At 35.6% G+C, this 16,783-nt stretch overlaps 3 protein-coding genes and 1 non-coding gene across 4 annotated transcripts; 1 reads left to right on the top strand and 3 right to left on the bottom strand.

The window, feature by feature from the left end:
- The first annotated feature begins 442 nt into the window (after positions 1–442).
- Positions 443–745, top strand: LOC148209364 (signal recognition particle RNA). Its single transcript, XR_015793357.1, has one exon.
- A 470-nt stretch (positions 746–1,215) lies between these two features.
- LOC148209363 (uncharacterized) lies at positions 1,216–2,011 on the bottom strand. Its single transcript, XM_088127391.1, has 4 exons — positions 1,910–2,011; positions 1,754–1,821; positions 1,586–1,643; positions 1,216–1,498 (listed from the first exon to the last, which is right to left on the bottom strand). Exons 1-4 carry the CDS (start codon positions 1,998–2,000, stop codon positions 1,362–1,364), a joined length of 354 nt encoding a protein of 117 aa, XP_087983517.1. The 5' UTR covers positions 2,001–2,011; the 3' UTR covers positions 1,216–1,361.
- Positions 2,012–3,745: 1,734 nt separating this feature from the next.
- LOC111005214 (18S pre-ribosomal assembly protein gar2-like protein) lies at positions 3,746–16,783 on the bottom strand. The gene is given in 6 exon segments (XM_088127389.1): positions 3,746–4,047; positions 4,144–4,634; positions 4,857–5,359; positions 5,362–5,571; positions 5,987–6,101; positions 16,385–16,783. Coding segments are annotated over 5 exon segments (1,323 nt in total). The 5' UTR covers positions 5,997–6,101; positions 16,385–16,783; the 3' UTR covers positions 3,746–3,938.
- Positions 11,801–15,093, bottom strand: GEK1 (D-aminoacyl-tRNA deacylase). Its single transcript, XM_088127390.1, is given in 10 exon segments — positions 11,801–12,095; positions 12,224–12,412; positions 12,824–12,904; positions 13,527–13,582; positions 13,684–13,736; positions 14,353–14,416; positions 14,502–14,644; positions 14,728–14,908; positions 14,975–14,994; positions 14,997–15,093. Coding segments are annotated over 10 exon segments (954 nt in total). The 5' UTR covers positions 15,076–15,093; the 3' UTR covers positions 11,801–12,007.

Here is a 16,783-nt window from a genome sequence, read left to right as displayed (position 1 = left end):
AAAACATCTTTCAAAAGTTTGATTTGATAATAAAAGGACTGTTAACAATCAAGAACATCAAACAAAATCACTCCCAAACAGATGTTAATTAACATTACCAGACGGCAATTAACACGTTTGAGTGTTATGAAGTTTCAACTTTCAACATTATTTTTACGAGCACGACATGAAAAATGTACAAGTAGATGTAAGAGGGAATGTAAATGAAATTCACAAGGAAAAAATTTTTGATGTTGAATGAAATCATATAATACAAAAAGTTTTAATACTCTTATTGGAAATTAAAGCTCTCTCTATACATATAAAAAAAATACAAAGATCTTAGACCTCAAAAAATTTGTTTGAAGCCATATAAGAGGGAGCTTGTTCTGGCCAGATTCCCACATCGTTAGAATTTCAGTTTAATGTTGACTTTATAATTCAAATTCCGAGCTAACGAATCGCCGAACTCGGTAGTGTGAGCTTGTAACCCAAACGGGGGCATCAACGTGGTTGAAAGTTTGCTCGGCCCATTGGGTAGGACCTTTGGAGTGATTCACCGGCCCTCCCATTCCAAGTAGGGAGTTGGCCCTTGGGCTTTGGGCGGAGGCCCATAGTTCACTGCCCCTAGAGTTGGAGGAAACCGCGTGAGGCTGGTTTCACAGAGCAGCGTCACCTCCCACTCCTGTCGGTGGAAGGATAACGGGCCGGTTCTCCTGGGCCCAATTATACCCTCTGGGTAGTCCTCAACCTAACAACCACTTTCTATTTTCTCTCTTTTATTTTTATTTTTTCTACCTCTTCAATTTATGTAGATTATTTAATTTTAAAGCTTCTTGTTTCAGGTTTGTTAAATTCAAATAGTTCATGAATGTTCTTTTTTGGGAAACAATTCTCAGCCTCAGGCCTGTTTCATTCCTCCGATATATACTAATCATATATTTTAATACCACCCATTGCCATATATGAGCAAATTTCTCAATAATTATATATTTTCTATTTTAATTATATTCAAATCATAGAATTTATTATATATAATGTTCTATCAACCAATTTTTTCCTCTAATTAGTTTTATTTTGTTCATATTATGTTCTTCTGAAATATTTCAATGCGTCTAATTTCTTTATAAGTTGTAGAACCTTGCATATTTCTCAACATATACAACTATGCATTGAAATATTCTCTTTATTTTTTTCAACTATTGAACTAATTTCTTTTACCATATAAATATATCATAAAATTTTCAACAAATTATAATATTATAAATGTTTGTTAGTATATAAGAGAGAAGAGAGAGAATTTGACATCATGAGATCAGAAGAAGATTGCAATAGACATTGACTAAAGAGGGCTTTGTTTTTATGTTCTTAATGTGCAAATTTTAAGGATGTCTGGTTTTGGTAGACATATTATTTACGGGACGACGTCGTTTTACGCTACTGTAATCCATTGTGAAGTTTGGATCACCCTCATTCCAATCTCCATTCCCATCTATTTCCCTTTTCTGCCCTTCTTTACCTGCAATTTTACATAATTACTCATCAATCATCTCAACATTTCAAAATTTTAAATTAAAGAAAACAAAATTCTCACTGGGAGACTCACCATCTTCCTCCTTGTCACCAACCCCAGGGGAAGCTTCCTCTGCATTATCTAATTTAATCTGCCATTTTTGCATCAGAAACAATAATATCAACAAAAATAACAAATTGGGTTGATTGGTTGATAAAAATGGAAACAGAAGTAATGGGTTTTTATGGGATTTGTGTTTACAGAAAATCCCTCGGAGTTTCTGAGCTTTCTGGGCAGTTCTTGATCGACCAAATGCTGGAGCTCTGCAACTGTTTAATGACATATAAACAAAAATAAGCAGGTAAAAATTTGTCCCCTCCCTACAAAAATTTCTGACCAAGGAAAGAGAAAACAAACCTTTGCGATCATGCAATGGCTGAGACTGCATTTGCTGCCTCTGCAGATTGGAGAGGAGGAGACAGAGAATGGTTATAGCTATAACAGCCATTTTTGCTGTGCCTGTGCCATAGCTTCTGTTTGTATATATATATATATATATTTATAGAGAGAGAGAGAGAGAGAGAGAGAGAGAAGCAAAGTAGCAATAATGCAGAGTGCAGAGAGTTCCCAAGACGTAAGAAAAAGAGAGCATTCTTATGCTTTTAGCGATTTCACACCATTTGGGTTGGTTTTGTCACTTCCTTTGAGGTAAGCCATAAGAGAATAGTTCCTAATAAATGTTTGCATCATCCACCATCCAATGTTCTTTTTCACAAACAACTTTTCTACCGATGGAGGTTTAATTTTCTTCCAACATTTCCCAATGTGCATTACCTATTTCGAATAGTTCCTAATAATGTAGATGTTACAAATTTCATGCCAATCATTTGAGGGTTTGTAAAACAACAAAATTGTCTGATCTATAATATTTGTTGCAAGTTGGAACGACTCATAACAATCAAGATGTCATATAGAGTTAAAACAAGGCTTCTGATGTGATCACTCGAATTCGAGTGTCAAATAAGAATCATAATCATTTTACCTAAAATCTCAACCCATAACCATATGATAAATCAAAAGAAAGTTGATTCGGCTGCAAATAATTGTGCCAAGAAAATGGGTGTGAAGCACCCATAGATAAAGCAAAATTGAAGTTTCAAAAGCTCCAACTTAGCTATAGGTTAAACCCCCAACCAATGATGACACTGAGTAAACTTTATTTCCTGTCACAATGATATTGCATTGATTCTATTTACTTCATCATTGTTATAGGGTTCTCCATTTTGTGTTAGAGAAAAAAAAGTCCAAAAAGAAGAGGGATGGATATCATCCATATACACTAAAATGCAAAAAGAGAGATTCCTGAAAAAGTAGTTGGGGCTTAATGAAACTTTGCAGCTGATTTATCAAAGAGATTTGAACCATCAATTTATGATTAACTAAAAGAATTAAAATAATATACATAGAGTGATGGAAAATCGTAATCTGAAAGGAAAAAATGAAATTTAGAAATAGTTGATACAACCTTGATACCAATTTCTTCTCTTCCTCTCTCTTAAATCTCCACTTTTTACTAATAGTGCCTTTCATCAGGTAAGAAAAAAAAAAGATTTCATCTCTGTTCTGTTCATTTGGATCTTTCACTTTTTCAAAATCGCTTCACCACTTTTTCTTTCATTTCTCAACTCTCCCATCGCTTTCCTCCATTTCTCTGTGTTGTCATTTCATACTCATCTTTTAACCCCTTCCATACGTTCTCCTTTTCTCTTCTTCTTCTTCTTCTTCTTCTTCTTCTTCTTCTACTTTGAATTTTGAAATCTTTACACAAATACCCAAAAGGAATCAAACTCCTGCACCACTTAATGAAAATGGTTTAGTTTGGTTTGATTTAACTCTCTAAATCATGTTTTGAGCTTACTTTTTCTGATTGATTTTCATCTGAAGTTTTATAGCAGTTTTGGTTCTCTCCCAAATAATTAGGCTTCAAACTTCCAACCTTAGCTAGCAGAAAACAAGACTAAGTTCAACTCAACTCAACAATGACCTCTAAATGCTAATCTGGTAGGCCCGAAATTAAAAGGTTCAACAGAGAAATGGGATTTCTTTGGGAGAAAAGAATCATCCTGGTTTAAATCAGATAGAACTTGTATCCATTTTCATGGCCATAATATCATTCTTAGCAGAGTAACCATGTGATAGAATCCTTATATAAATCAAAAAGCAATTTAAAAGAGCAAGAAACCGATTAGCCAGTTGCCACATAAAAGAGGGAGAATGAGGTATTACTTACTAATACTTTAAATTTCACATAATTTAGGCCAAACGGTAAAGAATGACTATGAATGAAATGCACAGCCTCCAGTAAATAATACCTACTTACATGTGTGTGAAATAAATTTTGATGATGCACAAACAGAATCTAAACCTACTGATAGCAAAGAAGCACTCAGAATCTGCAACATAGAAGGCCCTCCCTCCAACCTCTGTACTTCCGGTAATGCCTCCGTTCAGCTTTTACCATTTTAACCGGACTGCTATTCCATTCAGACTGTAATCTGTAAACCCGGTGACGAAATAATTACCCATTACAATTTAGAAAAAAAAATATATAAAGAAGAAGCTTAAGAGATGGAATTAAGATTGTAACTAACATGGGAAAGGCAAAAGAACGAGTGCTTGCCGCACTACTTTCTGATCGGAGGGAGATACTTCCAGAATAAGCTATTGGGCCCGAGTAAGTAACAAGACTGGCTAACGGATCTACAGCAGAGAAGCTAGACTCGCCAATGTCATGCTGCGTCTGACTTGAAACTAATCGAGCATCTGAAGTTCTAAATTCCAGATTGGTTGAAACTTGGGTTTCAACTGCAGAACCACTACTTTGGCGACACTCCTGTGTCACTGAACTACTTGCCAAGGGTGCTGGATAGTTTAAGATGGTATTTCCATGATTTTCTTCTCCACCATTGACCACAGGAGAGACTGAATTGAAATTCAATGTAATACTTCCATTCTCAAATTCATGATTATGAGCTAAAGGATATGTTGGATTGTTATCATTTGGTGATTCTGCCGAAGAACCCAGAGCAACAGATTTGGAAACCGAAGCAGAGTCATCCAAGTTTGCTTTTTCACCAGAAATCTGCAGTCAAAAGAAAGAAATCGAGTCTAAAATTACTTCACCAATCTGTCCTTTTTTTAATTTATCCTTCATCATTGTCCTGAAAGTACAGACTGGAATTCCACTATTCATTGCATTAGTTATCATTCAGAATGAACTTCCTTGAATATATGCAGTCTAAAATAAAACAAACGTGGTGTGCAAGAGGAACATGCTCAATAACTCGGCCAGAAATATGCATACCTGGACACCAATGTTGTATAAAGTCTCAGAATAGCAACTTTTTCTAACTAGCTTTTGCAACGAAACTTTTGCCTCTCTCAGATCGAGTTGTGCTTCCTCAATCTGTGTCAAATCCTTAGCATCATCATGAGTAGTCCAATCCCTTGCAAAGTGGTCTTCTAAAGAAATTTTTTTATCATCTGCTATTGACTTGGAGACGTCAGAAGAATTCTCTGGTTCTTTTATAGGACTCTCATTTGGATCTTCCTCCAGAGAAAGGATTTTGAAGATTGACTTCTCATCCGTACTCCTAAAGAAGAAATTTTCCAGAGAAGACAACCCATCGTCAATGCAGATGTCCTTCACATCATTGACATCAATTTCTTGGTCACAAACTATCGTTTTTGGCATTTGAAATTCCATGACACTTTTGTCCACGTACGAGTCTGAGGGTTTCTTACTGGATGGTGCCACAAATGCACTAATACCATCAGCATTATCATCAAAACCATCTACAGACGAGCAGCTAATTTAGTACCCGTGCAACTATTCTCATGACCAGTAGAATATGAAGATTGAATGGCATCCTCCTGGTTTATCTTCTCTGGGCATGAGAGTCCAATTGGATTTTTACTCATGACCTGGTTTTGTGACTCAAGAGTATCGTAGTTGCATTCAAGTAGTTTTGGAACACACTTTGGGCTGGTAATTGAATGGTAAACTGGATGGTCACTTTCTGCAGATGCATAATTACAAATGCAAGTTAGATCCGGAATTGGGCAAAAAGTGGAGGATTGTCTTGGCCTCTGAATTAGCAATTCACTATTGTCTAGGCAACCTCAGGGTAAGAGTCAAGAGATAAGATCAATTGCAAGGATTTCGATTAATTAAAAAATAGTGAAACTAAAAGTTATCTTCAAAGCTGAAGTTGAAATAATACGTCAAGCTGATAAAATAAAATAAACAGAACATAACTTGAGCATTACATATCAGTAAGTGTAAATAGCACCAAAATAACAAAGACCAAAATAATCTCTTCTTTTACAAAACAACATAAGATCATAGGTTAAAAGAGGCAAAGAGGAAATAATAGCAGTAATAAAAACGTGGAACTTCCAAGTAGAATACAAGACAAAAGAACACGTTATTACCCAGTTTCATAGTTTAAAGAGATCGTGGAGGCAAAGAACCTCAAAAGAATCAAACTTCAAGAAAGATAGCATGGAAATGCAACGGTCAGTAGATAGGAGCTACACCTAGGCAAACCTGCAATGAAACATCAATTTATTAAATAAGAAATTCTACAACTTTGAAAACTTTTGTGAATGTGAAGACAGCAACGAAAAGATGCTGAGTTTAAATGGAAGAGAAAAAGGAAAAAATTTGTGGTCCACCATAACATAGAAATCAAAAACACAACTATTTCTCGCCAGTTTGATACTTAAGCTGCGTGAAGAATGAAGAACATTAGTTATTCAAAGCAATGGACTATCATCTGTGACTGTAACCCATTGAAACTCCTAAATATTCTCCTCAGAAATTGTAAAATCTCAATAATAGTGCAGCAGAACAGGAAAATCTATTTCAATTATAAAAAGAGAAAAGGTTGAGTTCAAAGTTCAAACTGGCAAAAGCCAAAAGAGAAACCCCAACCACTCAAACAGTTACATATAATGAATTACATGTCAGTTCCTAGGTGATTGACTAAGTGCCGGGTCCGGCCCCCCAGAATCACACATTTGAGAACTATATCTAATCAGCTGATTAAGATTCGCTATTTACTATAAAAAGAAGTGAATTTATATGAAAATTTAACTAAATTCCAACACAGAGATCTTAACCAAGTAAATCAACAAAATCAGAAATCTTTAGACTAGATTTAACATCTAGTGAAGAGCATATAGAAGTCACTATAACATGATAACTTGCTTTAAAAAATATAATTAAAAAATTCTCTGGGCTATACGTGCTGGGAATCCAAAGCCTGTTACAAATACTCATAAAAGAGAAAAAAAGACGAGCGGTAAAAAAGCCGGAAGAACTTTTCAAAAGCAAACAAAACTTTCAACAGAAACATCATAACTTAAAATGATTGATAATAAAAAAGAAGGGGGGTATGAAATCATCCTTTATCAAAATTCCCACCTATTCTCCTTTATCTCCAACTAATGATGAAATCAATCCCAACCCCTACCTCAGAAATTGCAAAACATCAGAGAATGGAAAATGGAAATATGAAGTCAGGAAGCAAAAAATTCAAACAATATCATAATACATAGTTCAACAAGAAATTGTAAAGAACAAAAATATCAACCTCTGGAACATATAAAAACCAGAAGAACAGATGCGATAAAATTGAGGCAGAAACCTCCTGATAATATAAAATGAATAAATGAAAAGAACGCCGAGATTGAAAGAGTAGGAAGAGGAGCGCCCTAGTTTGGTGATTGAATTTATGATGGAGCAGAGGCACAAAGAGAGAGCCCAATTATTTCTGTTATCAGCCTCAAAAAGAAGGTCACCTGCCATGGCAGATTTAGCCACGGCACAGCAATTAATAAAGGAAGGGAGGAAAACAAATGCTCTTACCCACTCCAGTCCCCAATTAATACTCCGCAGGTATAGTATTCAATTATGATTCCGTTCATTTCCCCCACCCGCTCCTCTTCTTTAACTTCGCTTTTCGCTTACTTACTCACCAAATTCTTCGTTTTCTTCACCAAATAAAAAATCCGAGCCTCCTTCTTCTTCTTCACTTTCAAATTTTCAATCCACCTACTTCCCAACCTCCTCCGAAAACCGGAATTTCTCCTCAAAACTCCGCCGCATGACGCGCCGACGATCACTGGACCAAGAAATATCCAGAGCAATCGAAATGCCTCCTCTGTGCCTCTCCGATTCACCGAACTCTTTCGCTTTACTTGTAGCGTAATTGAAGGAAGCTTTGTGAACTTCAGTTAAGAACGGCCGGCGTACGTAACGGAGCTGCCGGAGCGTTCCGCTATTGTTGCTAAATCAAATAACTCCGGTGGCGAGTTTTGCGTCGCTACTCTCTCGCCGGAAAAATCAACTCACCGGAAACCACTACTCCTGCTCCGATTCGTATCGCCGGAACAGCAGCTTCAGAATCCATTACTTCGTTGCCAAATGTATTAATATGCTTTTTCTTTTTCTTTTTTTTTCTTTCAATTAATTGTTTTATTTTGGCGGCGGGGCCCACATACATAGATTCATCGATCCCACCACTCTGACCTTCGTAAAAAAAATAGATAAATAAAAAGGTAGTGATCCAATATGGCCGGACCTACGCATGAAATCGTGAGCGTGAAATTATGACCGTTGGATTTCCGTAACTGTATGCGTTCGAGGCCGGGCTGTTTTGCTTGAAAAAGACACGTGGCACGGGATCGGAGATCCTCTACACGTGTCTGCAGAGGGCCCCGGATTACATCAAAAGTTCAAAATGACGAATGATGACGTAATCTTAGTGGGCCCCGGATTGTTGTGCCTGATTCGATCAAAATACAGCTGTTGATAGTTCTCCGATGTGATTTTAATTTATATAATTCCCATGAATTAGCGGTTCAAAATAATTGGCAATTAAATGTTATTTAAAATTAACAAGTTAAATTACAAATTTAGTCAATGGCTGACAAATTTATTAACTCCCCTCATATTGGACCAATTTGTTGGACCAAAAAACAGGTCTTTCGATCAAATTTTGAAAATTAATAGACCTATTAAAGGTAAAATAAATTTTGTGTTTAATTGAATTTTAAATTTTCAATCGTGTGTCTTTGAATTTTTTAAAGAAGGTTGATGGATAATAGATTTTTAGATATATAAGATAAAAATTCAATCACCTATTAACCATTTTTTTGAAGTGGAGAAACTTGTTAAATACATGATAACAATATTTTCTTAATTAAAAATTTTATTAGCTACAATTTTAAAGGTAGAGACTAAATTTATAATTTAACGAAATTAATATTTTAAAATTTGGGACTTTTAAAAATAATGTAGTATATCCTTATGAATTGTCAAAGAAACATGTGAGAGATATTTTTTTAGTATAATATATAGGGACGAAAAATTGAACTCACAACTTTTTAATCGAACATAAAAATCTTAACCCGTTAAATTATGTTCAAGTCAACTGTAAAAGATAAAGATTGATTTCAATTAATTTTTCTCCCCCATTTTCTACTAATCAAAATTAAAATATTATACTCCTCCATCAAGAATCCAGGATTCTAGACTTGATATGTTAAAAGTCTGAGGGTTAATTAATTTATAGCATCAAAACAACTAAGTCCAATCACCTAATATTATTCTTTATAGTACATGGTGTCTTAATTAAAAAATTATATGCCCTTTAAAAAAATAAATATTATTTTATTATTTTATTGATTTTAATCTCTATATTCTTAATTATTATTAATTTTAGTCAATTTATTTTCAAAACATATGTTTTGCTCCTTGTATTTTTTAAAAGTGAATATTTTATGTTTATTTTTAAAATTTTAACACATATTATACCAGAAATCTCTTAAAACAAATTTATAGTTACGATTACAAAAATTTAGTGATGAAGTATCATATTAAAATTGTAATATAAAGGAATTAAGTGAAAATGACAATGAAGATATTAAAATGACTACCTTTTAAAGCACGAGAACTAAAACAGATATTTGATAATACATATATTAAAATAAACAGAAATTGAAAGTACAAAGATACAAAAAATGAATCAAAGTCGTGAAGTAAAGAAAAAAAAAACTATATACATGAGTACAAACATATAGTTTCTTTTTTTCTTTAAGAAAGTACATATATATAATTGAAGTCAAAGGTGAAGATGTTTAAATCCACCTTTTTCTTTTCTTACAAGTATTTCTTTCTTTCTTTTTTTATATCATATGAATTTAAAATATTATTAATTTGACAAAATAATGGCCAGTCTGCATATGTGCCTAAGGAAGATGGAGCTTGATTTATGGTAGAAAATAATAAATGCTCAATAGCTGTCACAACACTCAACCAAATTCCATGCAGAAAAAAGTCAAATATATTGAACAAAAAATATAAAAATGAAAATTAATTTTCAAAGTAACTCGTAGGATATTAAATTCGAGATAAATGACTTCCATTATTTGGACTAATTCCATCGAAGCCTTTTATTATTTACATTGGTCCTTATCGACACTCGTAAAAACGTCACTTAAACATTCACTTGAATAAATTGATACGGATGGGCGGATTTGATTTAACTGATGTTAGCATTTGAATGACATCTCGACGTGTACAAATATTTTTTTTTTAGACTAAAAGTACGAACAATTAAGCAAAAATGGAATGGAGTTTCGTTGGCCATCCCTCCAACCAGATATTGCTTTCTCGAAGAAGAAGAGCTCTCCTTGCCAGTGCGGCTTCGTTCCCCTCTCTTCTGGTGAACAGGAACGAGCTGGACGCTTCAACAGGTAAAAGCCCTCTCGCCATCGCCACAATTTCTCCCACTTCTGAAACATCCTCCGTTTGCTGTTGGAACAAGTTGAAGACGCGCCAATAATCTAATTCCAATTGAACCGGATAGATGTCTCCATCGTTAATTTCAGACCTTCACATGCAGCTTGAGCTTCGACCTCATCGATAGACGTCACGAAGTCCGGGTATTTGGTCGGATGTTTGGGGGTAAAAATACATGGGACACATTGGAGGACGCTCATTGGTGTTCAAGGAATAAAGTATCCAAGTCCACCTCGAACCTGTCGAGAAGACTGTGTTCGTCCATCGACAAGGCTAAGTGTAAAAAGCTCCAGTCCGACCTGGACGGGTTCGATCTGCTCAAACCGGACAGGTTCGACATGAAAAAGGACAAAGATAACCGCCGGTCGTGAGTACTGTCGGACCCGCCACCTATAAATAGAGGGCTTCATTTCCCGCTCAGGTATCGAATCTCATTTCGAACTTTATATTGAGTCCGGCCTACACTGACTTGAGCGTCGGAGAGTTTGCCCTCTTGTGCAGGTTCATTCTTGAGTTCAGGTCAAGCCGAATCGGATTCGAACTTGGTTCATTTAACAGCATTGTGCAATTCTTTGCATAAATACTGGATAATAATACCTCGGCATGCATTACAATCATGAATATCCACTGCATTAGAATCAAATATGTTTATATAACGATTTCTTAATCGACAAAATTAAGAATTAATAAATAAAAAAGTGAGGATTTGGTATATTTACCCTATATGTTAATAATGTAATCAAAGGAGAGGTGCCCCAAGTAAATGACAAAGACAACCTCAAAAGACGATGAAAGTATTGTTGGGGGCAACAAGGATTTGCCCTTTTCAAGCTTGAATCCTCCAATTGGCAAGTGGGGTCATAGTGGGTTTTTTGCCCCTACATTTAAAATTTTAAAATAAGAACATTAGGAGAAAGGAATATGGTGAGGCCTACCCAATTGTAGATACACCTATAAGAGAGAATAAAAACTTTTTTTGTTTCCTTTGGCTAGCAATGGTATGGCCTATGGTTTTGGGATTTATTGTAATAGAAAGAGATGTCTCACCTACCCTAAAACCATTCCTTAAATAGCTTACAAAATGCAAATATCAATGTTGCATCAAAATATTAAAAGGCTTCTCTTGAATATGATTGATTATTATTGTTCACTTTGTTATAGCCAAATACCATCCAAGTTTTCATAATATTGTATATATATTAATTTCCGAGATAATACCCACTCGTTAATGTTTCTTTTGTTGTAAATTCATAACCTATTCTTTAAAAAAAAAATTCATACCTTATTCAATTTGTATTTTTGTTTGTGAAAAACACTCATCTGACCTTTGTTAACTAGAGAAATATGGAAAAGTGAAACAATTTGTTAAAAAAAAAACTTTTTCAATAATCTAAAAATCATATCAAATTGGATACATTTGAAGAAACATAACAAGAATGTAACCAAACAAGTCCATCTTCACTTTCGAGATTGGATTTCAATCTTCAAAATTTTGTATTCAAGCAAGCACGAACGTAATAAAGTAATATGGTATTGAATACTTAATGATATTATAATGTTATAGATATTTCCTCTGATTACTAAATCCTGAGTTGAGCAGCCGAAGCCCTGAAGATAATCTTGAGCGAGTTCTTCAAAAAAGAATCTCAGTAGAAGTCATTTGGTTTGCCAATTTTGATGCCCAGTTCACCCAGAAACCCAGTTATGGCATTCTTCTGCCAGCCCTTGAAACTCCTGCAATTCAACACCAGAAGCAAATCATCACATCAAATAACTACATTGCTCAGGTTATCACCATAAAATACAGAGTTCTGATGCACGAGAAGCCGAAAGTTGACGTTTACGGTACTGAATGAACTTACTTGTGATCAAGGTGTGCTATGATCTTTCCATCGGGGAAAGCCGATTTAGTAGCCTCAAATGCTGCTTTAATTGCTTCTCTCCAGCTCCCGCCAATACCGTTTTTGCTCGCATCTCCATTTGACTGGTTTGGATCTTCCATTGGCAAGGAATATCCAGAGAGCAAGTGGCTCACCCAAACTCCATCTTTTCTGGAAGGATTAAAAGAAAACCATTTGAACATTGACTGGACAAGTGCTTTTGTTTTTCCCCCTTTTTGTTCAGATAAGAAACACACTATTGCTGAATAGATAAATCGTTAGAACACGTCTACTTCCATTCAAAGTGTATTTTCAAACTTGTTGAAGTGAATCAGAACCATGGAAGATGACATTTCGCATTACAAGCCAACGCTTACTTGAAACATAAAAGTAAAGTAGATAACCAAAAGAAGTTTCTGTGAGCTTTAATGTCCCCAATCACTGTTTTTCATGCAGGTCACATTAAAAACAAGAAAAGACTATACAGTGGGATAGGCAAAAGACGTGATTAACTAATCATGCGAAAAAACGTATGAAGGCTGAAAAATAAAGGATAGAGTAACTAACAGTAACTATACTTACAGAACTATGTCCATGTGGCGAGGTGCATAATGTCCACCACCGATGCCAAGAAGGACTTTGTTGTTCTTGTTATGTTCCCTGCTTTATATAATTATGTAATACAAGAAACGTTTAGAAGAAAAGATCTTCCTGCCGAAGAAATAGTAGAAGAAGGTAAGTGAAGAAATATATAAACATGGAAACTGACAGTGCATGCAATGCAAACTAGGAAGCTGTTAACAACACCAACTCCAAAGGCTAAAAAACATAAAAGATTTATGTAATTATTTACGCAAATGATGTCTTGACATCTTTTCGACATGGACTTAGATTTTACTTTGCACAATGCGGACCAACACATTGGTGAGGAAATGAAAATACAAAGAGAAAGACTTAGCTACAGTGACATTTCATGTGTACCACTAATCCTGAAAACTCAATTATTTGGTTAAGGGTGATTAGTAATCTAAATAAAATCTTAACAGAAGCTTGTTCTTTAGAAACTATGTATTGTCAACCACCTAGATAGAGAGATGACAGGATAAATAAGAGTTGGAGAGATCACAGAATTAGGCAGCTGAACCAAAACTAGACAACAGAATTCAATGATAAGATGGGTGGACAACTTGTTTAAAACAATCTATTGAAATTTAGGGGTAAATATTAGGGGAAAATAACAAGAACTATAACCGTAATCCTAATAATTGTACTTGTACCAATGTACCTCTTCCAGTTTCCTACATCATTTCCTCCTCCAATTGCAAGTCCTTCCCAAACTAGCTGCAAGCATCCAGGAATGATGTCATTGCCACGTCATGAGATCGATGATAACAACAAACAATAATCAATAGAGTTAAAATGGCTGTCCAGGATTACTCAACTAGAGCGACAACATGAGCAGCATCTTGCCTCCTCCAATACTCGTCTGTACTGCCTATACCAAAATCAGAAAGAGAAACAATTCATTTTGACCAGAAGTATAATCCTGTATTTCATTAAAAAAGGAAAGCAAAGCACTTCAATACGTGCTCTCAAGGACTTGATATTGGTTATCCTTCATAAATAAAATGGATACCATTCATCCAACGAGTCCCAAATAACTCAAATACACCTTTGGTGACTTATGCAACTTCATTAATTCCTTTGAATTTGAATGGAAAAGAAGGTCGTGCATCCAGGTAAATCTACTCTGACAAGTTTTGAATATCCAAGGTAATTCTTCCGTTCCAAATTTCATTATAAGCCAGCTTTCTCAAAGTATAAGAAGCTATAATAAAGTTAACCTAAATCCAAATTCACAATGTACAGAACAACCATTCATAATGGAAGGTCAAAATTATCCCCATTTACAAGCCAATGACAGTAGATAGTTACTGGGGCAGGAAAACTCAAGTACAACTGAATCTTAATCAATCGAGATAATTATAACAAATACCAGCACGAACGTCAAACCAAGTTCTAAAATCCCACAGATTCATGATACATTATTTCATTTGTTTACTTCTTTTGTTTGGGGGGATACACCTATACAACCAAAAAGAAATACTCACCAATTTCCAGAAACATGGTCGGTTTATTTGTCACAGGTCCATGATGAGTACCCTCCAATGTTATCTACATTCATCTTTCGAAGAAGTTATGAATCAAATACGCCAAACCCGAGTATTACAAAAAGAAACAGAAGATAAATATTGTAAACCTCGAACTCTGGCACTAGGTTGTGAGATTGCGCAATGCTCTTCAAGAGCCTTAGCCAGGGGCCTATACGAGGGCTCGGCGGGGCCGCCCATCCAGGCTTCCCTCCTTGCAGAGGAACTTCTCCATCACGCAGATGAGGAACCCCTTTCGAACACAAAAAATTCACAACCGAAATTAATGTTCCGATTCATTTGCAAAAACGCCTAAGAAGATGTAAGGTAGCATACCAATGGGATGAACAGTTAGTGCAGGGCGATTGGAAACGGCAGTGTGCCGGCTGAAGAAAATAACCTCATCGACCACCTCGCCGGTGAGCTCCTCCCACCGATTGTCGAGGTCGTCCTCCACCACAATGCTCTTTTGGTGTTGCAGCAGCCTCACATCTTGATTAGCGAAGCTTTTGATGTCCTGATGATCAGAAGAAACAGATTAAACGGGGTTGGAAATGGGGGAATTTCAATTGAGAGAATCAACCTGGAGAGAAGGGCCAGACGCCATCCGGGCATGGCAAGGAGCTCGTTTGCAGGATTGATGGATGCTGGATCAAGCGTAGTTGCCACCACCAGCGTCACCATGGTTGCCTTGCCTCTACTCTGTTAAGAGAGCACATTAGATCAAGTGTATAAGTGGTTATATTTCGGTTGTATTTGTTATGTTGTAAAACTGAAGTATAACTTATTTAATTAAAAAATAGTGAAACTATAAGTTATCTTCAAAGCTGAAGTTGAAATAATACGTCAAGCTGATAAAATAAGATAAACAGAACATAACTTGAGCATTACATACCAGTAAGTGTAAATAGCACCAAAATAACAAAGATCAAAATAATCTCTTCTTTAACAAAACAACATAAGATCATAGGTAAAAGAGGCAAGAGGAAATAATAGCAGTAATACAAACGTGGAACTTCCAATGAATACAAGACAAAAGAACACGTTATTACACAGTTTCATAGTTTAAAGAGATCGTGGAGGCAAAGAACCTTCAAAGAATCAAACTTCAAGAAAGATAGCATGGAAATGCAACGGTCAGTAGATAGGAGCTACACCTAGCAAACCTGCATGAAACATCAATTTATTAATAAGAAATTCTACACTTTGAAAACTTTGTGAATGGGAAGACAGCAACGAAAGATGCTGAGTTTAAATGGAAGAGAAAAAGGAAAAAATTTGTGGTCCACCATAAACATCACAATCAAAAACACAACTATTTCTCGCCAGTTTGATACTTAAGCTGCGTGAAGAATGAAGAACATTAGTTATTCAAAGTAATGGACTATCATCTGTGACTGTAACCCATTGAAACTCCTAAATATTCTCCTCAGAAATTGTAAAATCTCAATAATAGTGCAGCAGAACAGGAAAGTCTATTTCAATTATAAAAAGAGAAAAGGTTGAGTTCAAAGTTCAAACTGGCAAAAGCCAAAAGAGAAACCCCAACCACTCAAACAGTTACATATAATGAATTACATGTCAGTTCCTAGGTGATTGACTAAGTGCCGGGTCCGGCCCCCCAGAATCACACATTTGAGAACTATATCTAATCAGCTGATTAAGATTCGCTATTTAATATAAAAAGAAGTGAATTTATATGAAAATTTAACTAAATTCCAACACAGAGATCTTAACCAAGTAAATCAACAAAATCAGAAATCTTTAGACTAGATTTAACATCTAGCGAAGAGCATATAGAAGTCACTATAACATGATAACTTGCTTTAAAAAATATAATTAAAAAATTCTTACACAGAGATCTTAACCAAGTAAATCAACAAAATCAGAAATCTTTAGACTAGATTTAACATCTAGTGAAGGGCATATAGAAGTCACTATAACATGATAACTTGCTTTAAAAAATAGAATTAAAAAATATAAGTTTACTCACCTGGTCGTGCGTTCAATGGCGTGAGAAGCAGTAGAAAGGGACGGAAGAAGAAGCGGCGGAAGAGGAATAAGAAAGAAGAAGAATCGACGGAAGAAGAGCGGCAGAAGAATAATTAGGTTGGCTGTAATTGGGATTATAAAACTTAAAATTTAAAACGAAATTTATTTTTGGGTTTGGCCACCACCAGCGTCACCATGGTTGCCTTGCCTCTACTCGCTGTGAATTTGGCGTTGAGAGTCTGAAATGGGTATTGGGTCTTGGAGAGTGGGGGAGCTTCGAGGTTGCCAATCTATGGGCGCAGCGACCAACGCCAACGCCAACGGGTTCCTCTTTCCCGCGGTTCCGTGTCGCATCTGCCTCCCTTCGCCCATTGGCCATTGCATTGGAGCAGGATTTTTC

This window comes from Momordica charantia, assembly GCF_013281855.1.
Source record: "Momordica charantia cultivar OHB3-1 chromosome 8 unlocalized genomic scaffold, Mcharantia_2.0 BLBB01000008.1, whole genome shotgun sequence".
NCBI lineage: Eukaryota > Viridiplantae > Streptophyta > Magnoliopsida > Cucurbitales > Cucurbitaceae > Momordica > Momordica charantia.
The sequence above is the reverse complement of the archived record's forward strand: the minus strand, read 5'-3'. Positions and strand labels throughout refer to the sequence as shown.

Coding starts and splice junctions, on each gene's coding strand:
- LOC148209363 (XM_088127391.1), bottom strand. CDS start 2,000: ATGGCTGTTATAGCTATAACCATTCTCTGTCTCCTCCTCTCCAATCTG. Junction 1,644..1,753: donor GAAACTCCGAGGGATTTTCT/GTAAACACAAAT, acceptor CAAAAATGGCAG/ATTAAATTAGATAATGCAGA. Junction 1,499..1,585: donor TGGTGACAAGGAGGAAGATG/GTGAGTCTCCCA, acceptor GTAAAATTGCAG/GTAAAGAAGGGCAGAAAAGG.